At 44.1% G+C, this 14764-nt stretch overlaps 2 protein-coding genes across 5 annotated transcripts in view; both read right to left on the minus strand.

The window, feature by feature from the left end:
• Positions 1-14764, minus strand: part of LOC145455377 ((E3-independent) E2 ubiquitin-conjugating enzyme UBE2O-like) — a 133656-nt gene that overhangs the window by 108434 nt on the left and 10458 nt on the right. The window lies entirely within an intron of this gene.
• Positions 3357-14764, minus strand: part of LOC145455378 (uncharacterized) — a 58533-nt gene continuing 47125 nt past the window's right edge. For 2 of the 3 annotated variants that reach the window (XM_080333346.1, XM_080333347.1), the window contains exons 12-16: positions 10175-10276; positions 7599-7786; positions 6153-6225; positions 5805-5998; positions 3357-4958 (exon numbers count right to left, since the gene is read on the minus strand). In XM_080333346.1, the coding sequence (XP_080189472.1) occupies positions 4649-4958; positions 5805-5998; positions 6153-6225; positions 7599-7786; positions 10175-10276 (867 nt within the window). In that variant the 3' untranslated portion in view covers positions 3357-4648. Of the gene's footprint in view, positions 4959-5804; positions 5999-6152; positions 6226-7598; positions 7787-9091; positions 9214-10174; positions 10277-14764 lie in introns of all 3 variants that reach the window. The other variant, XM_080333348.1, reaches the window with a different exon arrangement.

Here is a 14764-nt window from a genome sequence, read left to right on the forward strand (position 1 = left end):
ATTTTCATTTCAATACACCACAAGACTGCGATACAACGTGCTGCCTTTTGATTAGTTGATTGTAAACTGAAAGGATTTTCAGGTGGAAAATCAGTCTGCATTTGAGAAGTTTATGTCCAAGTCCATCTTTCACATCTTGAGAAAATCAAGTTTTTGTAAAAATTTCATTCTCTTTAGGCCATGTTTATCATGTTTGTCATATTGTTTCAAACCGTGGCCCAGATATGGCCGAAAGAGAGCGAATATACTTCACAAAAACTTGATTTTCTCACTGATTCCCCAGCGACGAGATGGCATAGTCTTCCCTTCCATCGGGGTGGTCTGAGATTACGAGCATTGAAGGATAAGGAGAATCTCACCGGTCGCAAAGGGAAAACATAAATATAATCAGAGCGACGAGATTATCAGATTTGATGTTTATCTGCTCGCCATGTAGGCCTACTTCTTGTTGCCATTAAACGGCTTATTTTTAGACTCAGAGTACCAATTTCTGCTAGTTCCGGAAATCTGCAGAATATGTCAACAAGAATCTGTTGGTGATTGTAGCAATGCACACTATTGGGATGCCTGACATAATTTCGGTGGACGGTAGGCATGAACAGACATCCATGTTTTTTCAACGATCTCATGCATGAGAAAATGTTTGCGCAAAGTGTGTCAACGATCGCGGAGCGCATTTTCTGCCCAAAATCTAGTACGCGGGGAAACTGCGGCCCTCGTATCATGGTTTGGAAATAACCTGTATGGTCATAGGCCGATATAAATATGGGAGATGTTTTATTTCTTTCAGTAATTCAGTATGTACGCAATACCGGTCTAGACTAGGCTACTTCCAAATGAGGTATAAATACTAATCACACAAGGAAATCTATCCCCACGATGGATTCACCTTTATTTAACCCTAAAGTCAACTTTCTGAGAAAGCCTTCCGCCACAAATTGGTAATATTGCGTGAAGATGTCATCAATGACGCATGCCGGCTGATGGTGTTCGCTTTCCGCAGAAATAAATTATGACATAGGCGTAACAGCCTCAATATGTTTTATCCGCTTCGCAATCCTTTGTCGCTAAACAGCAATCGGTAAACAAACAACTGGTTTCCGCATCGAAATTGCGTCGCGAAACCTTTTTTGCCTGGTGCGACACTTCTCCGAGCGCATTATTTTTGTTTATTGTTTGTAGAGTGGTGTCTCATAGGTCAGATAAAACTCGCTGTAAACAAACAAAGAATAAACTCGGAAGGATTTCCAGCGACTTGTACCGGCGAGTGCTGCTGTGAAACTGAAATTATAGCTACACGGCGATGCCTCGCACACTCTTTGAGGTTGCAATTTCCCGAAAAGTCACATTCCAAATGAGATTTTGGGTATTAGGTATTATATACGTCGCTCTTCCGCGGTGGCCCTAAACATATTGCGTTATACATCACATTAATTATCACTACCAAATATTTTATTATTGCTCAATCTTGATATATTTGTAATTAATCTGAAATAGCGCATTGGCCCAATAAGCATGACCCATGACAAGGCTAGTCATTTGTTGCGTAGCCTACAAATGTGAAATTAGCTATGTAGGGTAGGTATAGATCAGAGCTTCTAGAACTCCCTCTTCGTCCTCTCTTATCATCATATAAATATCTGAGAACCCTTCACTGATTTACAGTGTGGAATGGAAAAAAGTCCACGTCCACAGGGTTGTTGCAAATTGCAATGACAATCCTGCTTGTTGTAAGATGTAGTATATTGTATAATTGTATACTCTACAACGCAGACTTAAGACTCCCACTTACAACTCTTACATCCCAGCATTTTATTCCTAATACTTTTTCGTGATCTCCTAGTTCGTTTCATGACCAAACGTAGCCTTTCCGTTAATTTTCACTGTATATTGTGGCGTGTGATCCTTTTCGACTGCATATTGTGGCCTCCAACCTCGTACTCACTACTCATGCCAAACGTGGTCTCTCAGTTCGTTTTCGTAGCAGATCGTGGCCTCTGTTCCTCTTCGGCGGTCTTCCGTGGCCTCTCAGTTCGTTTTCAGGGCACATCGTGGCCTCTGTTTCTATTCTACGACATATTGTGGCCTCCCAGTTCGTTTTCATCACAAAACGTGGCCTCTCGACTCGTTTTCACGGCATATCGTGGCCTCTGTTACTGTTGGTCGGCTTGCTGTGGCCTCTTAATTCGTTTTCATCACAAAACGTGGCCTCTCAGTTCGCTTTCACCACATATTGTGGCCTCGGTTGCTGATCGGCGGCAAGCCGTGGTCCCATAGTTCTATTTCAAGACAAATCGTGGGTCTCAGCTCGATTTACCGCAGACTGTGGCCTCTGTTCCTCTTCGACGGCCTGCTGAGGCCTCCTAGTTCATTTTCATGACATATCGTCGTCTCTCAATTCGTATTTACCGCAGACTGTGGCCTTCGATGGCATCTCAGTTCATTTTCGTGACGAAACCTGACCCATGAATTGGTTTTCAATGCATATGTGGCCTCTGTTCCTATTCAGCGGCCTATTATGGCCTTCGATGGCATCTCAGCTCATTTTCGTGACGAAACCTGGTCCATGAGTTGGTTTTCAATGCATAAGTGGCCTTTGTTCCTATTCAGCGGCCTATTATGACCTCCCAGCTCGTTTTCATCGCAAAACGTGTCGTCTCAACTCGTTTCCACGACATATCGTGGCCTCTGTTACCCTGCGTCGGCCTACTGTGGCCTCACAGTTCGTTTTAACGGCTCACCGTGGCTTCCGGTACTCATCAACAGCTTACCGTGGCCTCCTAGTTCGTTTTCGTCAAAAAACGTGGCCTCTCAGTTCGGTTTCACGGTATATTGTAGCCTCTGTTACTAAGCGGCGGCATCCTGTGGCCTTCTAGTTCAATTTCACAAGTTGTGGCCTCTCAGTTCGTATTTACAGCTGACTGCGGTCTCTGTTCCGCTTCGACGGCATGCTGTGGCCTCCTAGTTCATATTAGCTTTCGATGTATATTGCAGCCGCCTAGTCAAGTTGACGATGAATCGTGGCCTCTCAGTTCGATTTCGCGGCACATCGTTGCCTCTGTGCTTTTCGAGATCCAACTGTTACCTACGAGTTCATTTTCCAGGCAAAATGTGACCTATCAGTTCGTTCTCGATACATATTGTGGCCGCCTAGTTCAGTCCACGGTATAATATGGCCTCCCAGATCATTTTTATTACATAACTCGCCTCATTTTCACGTGTATAGTACGAACACAACATCTTGCTTCTCATATCTTGTCACATTTACTGAGTAAATTAGTAATTTCATTCTGGCTGTACCTCCGTAACCCTATATTGCTGACGATCAACCCGACGACACACACAACAAGCAGACGCATAGTAAGAAATTATATTCGCAATGTGAGTATAGCAATAAAATACACAGTTACCGTAAGATTGATTGCTATGCAAGTGGTCCTCGGTAGAAAACGATTCGCCAAAAGCGAAAGGGATTTACGGCGCGACGCCGCAATTACGCAAATGCAATATTTTCTAGAGGTCGTGGTTCCGCCAAAGCACCGGGAAATAAGAACAACGTCATTTGTGTATGCGATATTCGGATAGCAATGATTGCTCGTAGACTGCGTTAATTTCACAGGGCTGTTGCGCACCAGGGTACCGTGCATACCGAGTCCAAAACGCCGGCCGAGTACGAGTAGAGTGGTTTCCAAGCAAGTAAAACAGTAAGTATTTTTGAACAAATTTTGCAGAGATAACCGAAAACTGTTGAGTATAGTGACCACCACTGCACGAATAAATATGCATCACTAGAGTAGAGACGAAACACGTTTTAACGCCTTAAAAATTCGATTTTACAAAATGCGACTTATTTTCGTTTCTTCGGGCAAATTTCAAAAAATTCATTACGAATGAAACTTTTATCGCAAAACAAGCGAATCGACAGACAAAAGAGCGGGGGCGTCTCGAACGGGCACAGACCCCCCCCCCCCCAACGTCATTAAATAGAGCCGTATGAGAACGCGTAGCTCTGAAACAACAAGTCAAAAACCCGCACCAACCGACAGTCGCACCCAGAATCGTGGGCGTTTAAGCGACGACTCTACACAAAACACGTTTGGAACAAAAAATATCGCGACAAAAAAGAATAAAAAAAACGGAAATAAATTAAACTACAAAACCGACCATCCCACATCATCCGGGATTCCGCCGTCGTGACGTCACCACGGCTACAGCGTAACATCAAAATTGCCGTGCATGGTCGCTAATTTGTTTAGCTCTCAACAGCGCGCCATGCAATGGATGCTTGCTTGCACGCTATGAATGTTTTTCCAGTATCCACAATAACACAACTCTAGCTGTTTATCTATTCGTTCGAATCTCCGTGAATTTTTGACTAACGGTTCAATCTGATGCAGGCTATGCGAGCTTGATACCTCATAGCAACGCGTTTCTAACTACGGCACAGCGTCGCACAGCAAAATTGCATTGCTGTTAAAAAATCTCTCGAATCTGTCTTTTCCTGACTTTTTGGCTAGCAATTCAATCGGACACGGGTTCCGCTAGCGTGATACTTGACAGCAACGTGTTTCAACTACCGCGCAGCGTCGGGCAATCGAAAACCGTGCGGCCGACATCGCGGGAAAACACAAATCCTCGCGCAACCCAATCAGTCGCTCTGCCGTTCGTGCAACATCGTGAATGATACCGCGCATGTAGACTGCGGGCTACGGTTTTCGTCTGCGGACGCCTCCGACTCGGGTTTGGCGTCGTGATTTTGGTACTGCTGCTGAGGTTGCGGCGATTTTTTGCCTTCCGGAGAACCCGGTTGCGGCGAGTACGCGTCCCCGTCTTTGGGAAGTTTGCTGCAGTTGTTGTTCGCGTTGCGCTCGTCGTGCGGGGAAGACCGCGGGCTGGCGGGTTGCGGTTGGGAGCTGTCGAATTTGATGGAGGTTTCGGAGCGCTCTCGCTTGATTTTCCTGGACAAATTGAAGATTGATCCACATTAGATATAGGCGTCGACGCAGTGTCATAGAGTGCATACTGTGTCTTCACACCATAAGTTGGCACACGCAACCTACCTCAGAATAAATACCGCTGCATAAATGAAAATTTAACCGAAATGATGCTTGACAAACTAGAATATGTACAAATGCTGTACGGAGGAACGTAGGCACATACGGTCGTTTGAAGGTATGCACGCAGGCAGGTTGGTTTCACAACACTGTTTTAAACGATTAATTTATCAGAACGCCTAGTAAACAAAAGAACTTAACTAGCGGTTGAATATATACAGAGAAAGAAAACGCTGATTGATGACGATAATTGGCTCAAATTGGCTCTAAATTGAATCTACAATTAAGGAAATGTCTGTTCAGTCGTGATTCAAAGAAGTTTCGAAACCACTGGGCTAGTCAGTGAAATTCGAAAAAAATGTTTATTGGATCAAAAATATTACTCTAATAATTTCGCTTTTAAGGATTAGAATCGGGCCAAATTTTGTGTGCAGCGTTTTTTTTTATGCATCCTGACATTTTTTTTCAAGGAGCCAGTGAAATTTGGAAAAATTTGTTTTTGAACAACCTTAACACACGGAGGCTCGAACCAGGAACAAACGCTGTGACCAAACTTGTGCCAATCCGGTTATAGTCGACGGTCAGCAAGCTACTGGTTCTGGGAGCTTCTAGTTCTAATTGCAAATTCTGAAAAGTGAGTAGTTTAATTTCTAGTCGGGCATCCTCAAAATCCAGAACAAGTCTGGCTGTGACGTGAGAAATAGATGCGTTATCGAGCCTGGGATGCGCGACACAAATAAAGCCACTCACATTCTGGCAATCTCCTCGCTGTACCGGCGTGCGTCGGGCGACGGGCTTCGCTTGCGGCTTCTTGAAGAATTCAGATCGGCGGTCACAGAGTTGCCTTGCTGCGACATCTTGCCGAAGGGCTGCCCGGCGAGCATGACCGCCTGTGCTTGGCTAGCCAGGAACGCGGGGTTGAAGCCGTGCTCGCTCAACGCCATCTGGAAAATGGAATTACACTTACGTTAGCTTCGTAGAGCGAGTTGTTGTCATTTTGTATTTGCAAGGACTGCCAGGAACCCAACGAAATCGAAGTAATACTAGAGACACGCTACGCAAAATGGCGATAAACAACGCCGGGCATTCAGTTGTTACCTGGACACTGGACGGATTCAATGAGTTTCCAAAGTAACACGGTTGATCGACTCTACCCCGCATGATAGGACTCCTGAAATGATGATAGGAAACGCTCGCATTCATACGTCACAGATCGCTATACATGGCGACTTGTACATCCGCCAAGGATACATATCTGCACGCCGGGTCATACTGAACCATGCATTCAAGTGTCCTGTGTCGGCATTAATTAAACTGGCGCACGTACAGCAAGGATTCTATACACATACAATATCCGACCTCAAATTATACAAAAACCACACCATATCGTCGTTGTGCAACCAAAGTAGCTTATTTCCATTTTGCACATTTTGAGAAAATTAACTTGATGTAAAGATTTCATCTTCTATCGGCCATATTTTAGTCGTGATGATTTTTGAAACAATGTGATGAACATTAAACGTGGCCAAGATATGGCCAAATACATTGAAAATTTTACAAAAACTCGGATTTTCTATAAAGTTGAAAATGGATGTCAAAGTTTCAAAAATGGACTCAAACACTTTGATTGCACCGCGACGATATACACTATCACGCGACACAGCACGTATCACCATTCAACATGCAGCATGCTTTGTTAATATCACAAGCGGCCATGCAAAGCTTCATGCAGTAATAAGGAAAAGGTTCGTGAAGCCGAATTACGCACAATAGGCAAAATTACCACGCAGAATTACCGCGAGCAGAGTGGTTCATTGGTTCGCGAAAACGCTGTTTAGTCGCAGGGATGTCAGAAGTGTCCGCAGTTTTTTACGAGAAAACCTGCAAGATCCGGGGCCGATTTACACTGACAGCGACCGCGTGGTACGTTGCGATCAGCACAACGAACGCGCTCAAATCCAAACGGCATTTCTGTTCTCTCCCCCTGAGTCTGCGCACGTACACTACCTGACATCAGACTTGGACAACTAGATAATTTTAATTGTCTAATTATTGTGAAATGTTTCTATCCTTTAATTTTAAACCTAATCTAGTTTCAGGTTTTCCTGGAAATGTGACAGGAGTGCTGTATAGTGCGAAAGGACCAAAGCTTGGTGGACAGACATATCACATTCTCTCTGATTCGACATTAACTGAACCTGATTTTTGCTGTAATTCAGAATTTAATTCAATTTCCGAAACTTTGCGAGTTCAGTAATTCTAATTCTAATCTAATTTGGGAAAATATATGTAAAGCTATCATTCTAATTCTAATCTAATTTGGTACAACTGAAAACTTTCTATTTGTCTAACTATGCCAGCCACCCAAACTTTTTTTTTACTGTTCGCGAACGCTGTCAGCGAGAAAAGGCCCATAACGACCATGCGTGTCATCTCATTAATTTATTTTCATTTTTTGGTGGGGGCGTGCCCGCAGTCCGTGACGGTGCTCGTGGGATGCATTAGGAAACCGTGTGTGCTTGTGTGTGCCGGTGGTTAGCTTACTGCGCGGTCCGGGTAAAGTCCAGGGCCTGGCCGGGCTCGGCCGGTCCTTCTTCGTACTTTCGCGGGCGGCCGCGCTTCAGGTGCCGGCCCTTTTTGAACTCGGATTCGTCCACGGTCCAAAAGGAGCCCAGGGCGTCCTCGCACCGGCGGAAACATTTGTGGAGAGACAGATTTGTCCGAATTGCGCTCTGGGAGTGTGCGGAGCTGGTTAGTAACTGTGTCCCGGGGGCACCCTATGCTAGGGACATTGTGGCGAATAGCACAGTGGCCAACAACACGCGCTAATAAAAACAAGCCCCCAGCCAATACAATTCCATTTCGATGCAATCGAACTATATAGTCATCGCGTAGTCGAGATTTATCAGAACTGCGACACCTTTATTGTAAATAGGACATATGCCGCACCCTTGTATTGGTTGTTGTTGTTGTTGTTTTGGAATCCATGGTGTTTTTTCATGATATTCCTTATTAGGATGCCTGATCCGCCTTGAATAAAAACATGTCCAAGGTCCAGAGGCAGGAAACTTGGTTTTAGTAAACATGCAACCGGAAATTATGACACACGGGCCTGGATTTTTTTTGTACGCAGTCGATTTCTAGCATCGCGTTTACTTGTCGGCCTTACCCACCAACCAAAAGCGCACGACAGCCGCCCGGTGCCCTATCAATCGTCCGTTTCGTTCACGAACACCGTCACGGACGAAAAACCAACCGTCACCGCATCGAATTTCCAGGCCAAACAGAATCATTTTCAGATCAATGTCGTACGCGTAATCATCGGATTCGGTTGATTATGTTACGTGCTTGCAACGGGCTACGCTGAAGATATCACGTGATCACGATTTGCAGCCCGGCCTAGAAATCATGTGTTTCTCGACACCGCAAACCGCGCGATCGTCTTACCCTTGAGATCAGCTCGAAACGACATGCAGGATGCGTTTTGCCGATATACGTGTAAGAGGGTGTGTATAAACCAGAGGTGGTCTGGGTATTTATCGTTGGTACTCAATTAGAAGTAGAGATTTCAGATCAAGTAATAAAGTATGGCCTGGAGCTAAAACTGAAAGTACCCCTAATCGTTACTGATCACATCAGCTCCAACTACTGGTGCTTGTAATGAGGTAGACATATTCAAGGTCTCCAACAATTTACAGCATCACAGCGATTTGCAAGTAAAAACTGAGTATTCTAGGCCTAGTTTTAACTAAATAACTAAAGCCCGCAGAATACAAGTAGAAGCAGTTTAAAATCGCAACCTCTTGTGCTAGTAGGGTCAGTAGGCAAAACCTATTTAGCTCTCCGAAAAAGAGCACCTCGTCACTGACCACCTCTGGTATATATCCACGGAAGAGAGGGACAGAGAGAGATGGGACAGCCATCTATAGTACACTTCTACACCGACACAACGTGTTAGCAGCAAAGAACGCGCGCAACGAACAGGCGCAGTCGCGTGCAACACACGGGCGGCCATAGCACCGCATCTTCGCATTTACCCAGAGAATTTCTGCGGCCTCCGTTTCTGGTATTCGTTCTCGTCCACGGTCCACACTGCTCCCTTCACGTTCTCCACGCGCACAAAACACTTATGGAGGCTCAGATTGTGGCGCACGGCGTTCTACAGGCGGACCAAATTGCGGAAATCGGTAAGTAGGTGTCGTCAGGGTATTAACGGAGCATATCGTAACGCACCCATTGCTTCCGTTTACGGCAGCCGCAAGTCTAATTTGCTAGCTAGGTAGTGTCACTTTAGGTTCAGCATGTTACCGTATGAAAGATGCAGAAAGTTCAAAAGTGTTCCTTGTACGCTACCGCAAAGAATATAATGCCGGTTGTACACCACATAAAGGTAATTTGTAGCTAATGTAACACGTGTTTCGTATGCTGTGATGCCGCCACTAGATGTCTCAAGGCGAATTTTCGAATGTTAACACGGAATGACAGCGACCGTTCTTGCAGCAGCGACTTTAGGATCTCTGGCAATCCGAAGTTATCTTCCAGAGCGCAGAAATTACTGAATCTGGTCTTGATCGAAAGCTACTGTCGCACCGATTCCGAAAATATAAATATTAACATGATCAGGCACTAAACCCCCCGGAATTCGCCCTCCAAGTACGAAACACCGGCATTGTCCGAACAATCGAAGAGTCGCAACAGGTCATTGTTATGGTCATCTGATTGTTCTGGACAATGCAGATTTTAGATTTTGACAGTGATTTTTCGTCAAAGTCCGGAGCCTGACCATATTTTAATTTCTATTTACGGAATCAGCGCGACAACAGCTTTCGGCCCTGGAAGATGCCTGAAATCCTATAGTTGCTGCCGCAAAACCATTCTGACGACAACCTCGGCGAAGCTGCAAAATCGGTCGTTGCCATTCCATGTTTACATTCGATAGAAAAATGCTATCGAAACTATAGTTCTCGTCGATAAATACTCCTAAATCCTAATCCTAAATTCAAGCCGTGACTCTAACCCACATGTTCAACTGCAGTAGGCCTATGCTGTTGAGTCGCATGTTCAATGTTCATATGTACACTGTACAGTCATTGTATTTTGAAAGAAACATCGTACGATACCTTCCACGTGGCGGTATTGCGTCGAAAGTAGGCGAATTTTCTCTGGAACCAGTTGTAAATTTCGTTCAGCGTCAGTTGATGGTCGGGCGTCTCGATGATAGCCTGAAACGTCGCACACGCTCAAACAGAGCTAAACAACTATTGCCGCCGAAAAATTTGGATTTGAATAAAATAGTACTTTACTACAATTAAAGAATGGGTCACCGTAAATACTATTTTATTGAAATCGAAATTTTTCGACGGCAACAACTCCGCTTCCACCGGTTGGAATTGAACCAAATTTGGTGAGCATCGTTTCTATAGACAACCTAACACTTTCATGGGGTGTACTGAAAATTTTCAAATTTTTCTGTTATCCACTTTTTTATAATAAATAGAAACGAGCTTCTCCTGTAACAATGCGGCTACTGGCTAGAATTGAACAAAATTTGGTGTGTACGGCTAAATTAGGTAACCTAACAATTTTATCAAGTAGCCAGTACGATTTGAGAAAAAAAGGTCATTTTTGAATACCCCTACTATCCAGTTGTGTAAATCTGCATTAAAAAAACCCTGGTGGACATTAGCCCTTGTAAATGATTGTCTACGACTCAAGTTACGCCGGTTTTGGAAGTTAACTAGGGCAGTGAGTTTATACAGCGCGAGCCTGATGGTGCATGGTATTTGATAGACATTATAATCAGTCTCCTACATACGTAACCGCCGGGTATTAGCGATAATCGGTTGTTAGGTAACGTTATACCGCTGCATTAGCAGTTTCTATCGGGTCGATACCGTTCCGCGGTTTGAACACGTAACAATCAATCGCAATTTGCCGTTATAAATATATTAAACCGTCCGAACCGCAAGATTACGAGAAGATTTCTCTCTCGAAATCGAAACCCGAGCGCGCGGTATAATCCGAGAGCTGAAGGATCCGATACCGCAAGGATACAAGATTACGATCTGATTATCTGCGATTCTTGGGGGAGAGTTACAGCTATGGCACGGAGCAAACGCGCGTATCGATCGCTAGCATCTGAAGGTCTGCATCCCCGCATGAACACTGTGCTCTTGCACCTTCAGAGTTTAATTTCAAAACCACAAGAATAGTAAATGTCTCAATGTCTGCACGCCAAGCTTGGCTCGTTTCGCACTATACGGCTCTCCTGTAGCATTTTCAGGAAACCAGTGAAGAGCTTCTGCGAGGTACAGAACTTCAATATACAATTTGATGATATTGCAGCAAACAATACGTTCATATTGTTAAATTTATTCTACTGGAAGCTTTTCGACTGGCTCTCTTCAGCAGTGAACGCCAGTGAATGAGGTTAACCAAGTTCGAAATATAGAAAGAAATTTGTCGTTGTGACGTAATAATGACAAGTACACAAGTCGCGAACGGCAGTAAAATTGATGATATATTCATATTAGAAGAGCTTCTTGATCAACTGTTCAGTCATATTCATATTACAATATACCTCAATATTTTCAGCTGACACTCGTCAGGGTAATCGTCAGATCTAGCAAGGTAGTATATTGGGTTCTGTACCTCTTCTAAAAATCGCTTTAGATGCAATATCATAAACAACACACTGAACTGAAATCGCGTGCGTTCGATACGTGCGCGTCGGCTCGCGCTCCGACGCTGACACCGTAGCCGCGCCATTCCCGCATCCCGCGAAAATTGACCGCGAATCAAAACACGGCGAGATGCGAAACACCCGCACCGCGCGCACACAAGACATTTGAAATCCGGCCGGGCGTTTCGCGTGACACATCAACAATTGCGCGCCGCGGGTAACCCGTCGTGTCGCTAATCGGATTTCGGCATCCTCGAGCCTCGCGTTGCGAGCCAGAGGGTTAAACCGCGCGCTGTCAACACACAATATGAGTATTTTGTTGTGCTAACAACATGCCGTGTTTTGTGAGTCTTAAATTTCGTGATTATATTGGAAAGAGGACAACAAGACATCACGGTCAGGCGCGCCGCCAACCAAAGCGCGCAGCGAACGCCATAATATTATCGTTCGTCACAGAGACCTTGCCTATATAGTCAGGGTTGCCGTCGACATGGATCAAAAAGTAAAAACAGTACACAATTGAATAGTTATTCAGTGCATACTGAAGTTACGTACCTTCAAGAATCTCTTCAATTAAGGACAGGTCTCTAACCGCTAAATCTGCGAAACTAATGACTGAAAATGGTGGTTATTTTCAACCAGTCCTAATCACGGACTCAAGGACCTGGTTCATATCAGCTGCGGTACTATTGTGATCACTGAAAATATGCCAAAATAAGAACGGAACCCCAAAATCGGAACAATTCTTATAAGGACAATGTAGTTTCAAAATATGGACAATGGGGTTGTTCAAAAAGATCTTTTATTAAATTTTCGCGGCTCTTTGATAAAATTATTAAGATGGCTAAAAAAACGTTTTTCACCAAATTTGGCTCAATTTCTACTAGTAGAAGTGAAGCTATTGAATTTGATAAAATAAAATATTATTTATTTTTAATTTCACTGACTACCCCATGAAATTGCTACACGTCTGAAAAGATATGCGCTACAAATTCGGCCGAATGCCAGCCCGTAGGAGCAAAGTTATTGAAGTACAAAATTTTGGATTGAAAAACGGTATTTACGTTCGAAATTTCCATCATTTAGCCATTCTACTCCCAATAACCGAGTGCGTATAGTGTTTCTTAGCTTAAAGTCAAGATAGACACGGCATTCAAGTATGCACGGTCCGTGGTATGCATAGTACACACCGGCGTGTGATTGAAAAGAAATAATATCGCGCAAAAATGAATCATTTGTTTGGGGAACGCATGTTTGACCCGTGGTGGAGATGCCGTTCTGCGTTTTAAAACCGCGCGGTGTTACAATAAAACACAGGAGCGCTTTAATGGACTAAAAGCGTCTTGCTGCAACTGTTTCCCATTAGGGAAGATACGGCGCGAATATATAAACAACTTACTATGTTACGGGCGCGATCGCACGTTGTTGCATTTGTCAAAGTCTTGAAAAGTCGCCTTGGTAATGGACAAAGCGAGATTTTGTTTGGGCTCAAATTACGTTTGGGAAGGATAACACCCGCTGTGCAATACGCGCTGTTCGATGCGAAAAGTTTAACCTTCTAGCCGCAGATGCGCGTAGTTTTGACGGGTACGCATCTGTTGCGGTATGTCGCGATGGTATGCTAAACTGTATGGGGTTTTGTGTGGCTGGAACCGTTATACGTAGGAATTTGAAAGTCCCATAGCGAGGTGTGAACTATATTAAAATATTACTTTTGTAACTTCCATACTTATGTAATTGAAGAGCTTCTTGGAGGCACAGAACTTCAATATTCAATTGAATATATTATTCAGTTATGTATTTACGTTCTGTGTTTATCTCGATTTTCGAAATGTTCACTGGTCCACATGCTTGAACAAAAGGTTCGAGAACCACTGATATACGAAAGCAATTCAATGTTTAGCGATGCCGTTATTAATTCCATTGAAACACGCCTAGCGCAATGTGTATGCCGACCCAATTTCCAAGAATGTTTTTCTTTGTAAGCAAGCAAGCTAATTCGCAGCTATAATACGCCACACCACCCACGCTCTGACCGCCGCATTTATACCGAAGGGGTTATCTAAGTTCGCGGTGCGGATTATTTATTATTCCCCGACTAACGCGATTTCCTGTTTACCGATCTCGTAAGCGGGGTAGTGTTACGATTATTTATTGCGCGCACCGCCGTAAATCTCGCGCGCTATCGCCGTGTCATCCCTGTCCCACTGCGGTGTCACGCATTCCAAATTTCCTATATAATCCAGCGGTTCCCAAACTTCTCTAAAAAAAATTGCCTGGTGGGTCCCTTACAATTATGCTGCTGGTTCGTGGCCTGATAAAAATCAATGAATGATATAGGAAAACCGCAAAAACAATACAAACCACGGACAAATCAAAAGCTATCAAATTGGGTTAATGTTTAATGAGATGGGTGCACATATTTTTCTGAAAGGACTCTTGGGGGTACAGATACTTCCATATACAGTTGAAAAATATATTCATATTGAAATAATCCCAAACATTTTCTTTCCAATTCTCTACTAGTTGCTGACGATTACCCCTGACGAGTGTCAGCCGAAAATGTCTGTGATAATTTCAATATGAATATGTATTCAATTTTAATACAGCGCTAAAAGCCGAGCCAGGCGAGGAACATTCAGAAATATCGCGTCGCCCGACGCGTAATCAATACCCCAGACTTCCTAGCGAGTCTGTATGACCCATGTTTGTTATCTGTTGAGCCGGGTATGAGTGATTACAAACGTGTTTTTTGCACAACAAACTTATCTGCGTATATCGAATTCGCGGCGTTTCGGCCCTCGTGGGAAACTCTACACGAGGCCGCCGCCGGCGCGCATGAGCGTAAATAAACGATTGTTTGCGACGATTGGGGCATCCCGGAAATCGCCTGCTAGCGCAACAAGACTACGAGAGAAGGATACCGCCAACTCGCTCCTGAGATTACACGAGACTTCATAGTTGTATGATATACAGAATCCCCTTGCATTCACCAAAATATGGTATACCAAACGCCGGCTTGGTATTC

Source organism: Botryllus schlosseri, chromosome 14 (genome assembly GCF_051294905.1).
Source record: "Botryllus schlosseri isolate E-star chromosome 14, Bs_hap1, whole genome shotgun sequence".
In the NCBI taxonomy this organism is placed as follows: Eukaryota; Metazoa; Chordata; class Ascidiacea; order Stolidobranchia; family Styelidae; genus Botryllus; species Botryllus schlosseri.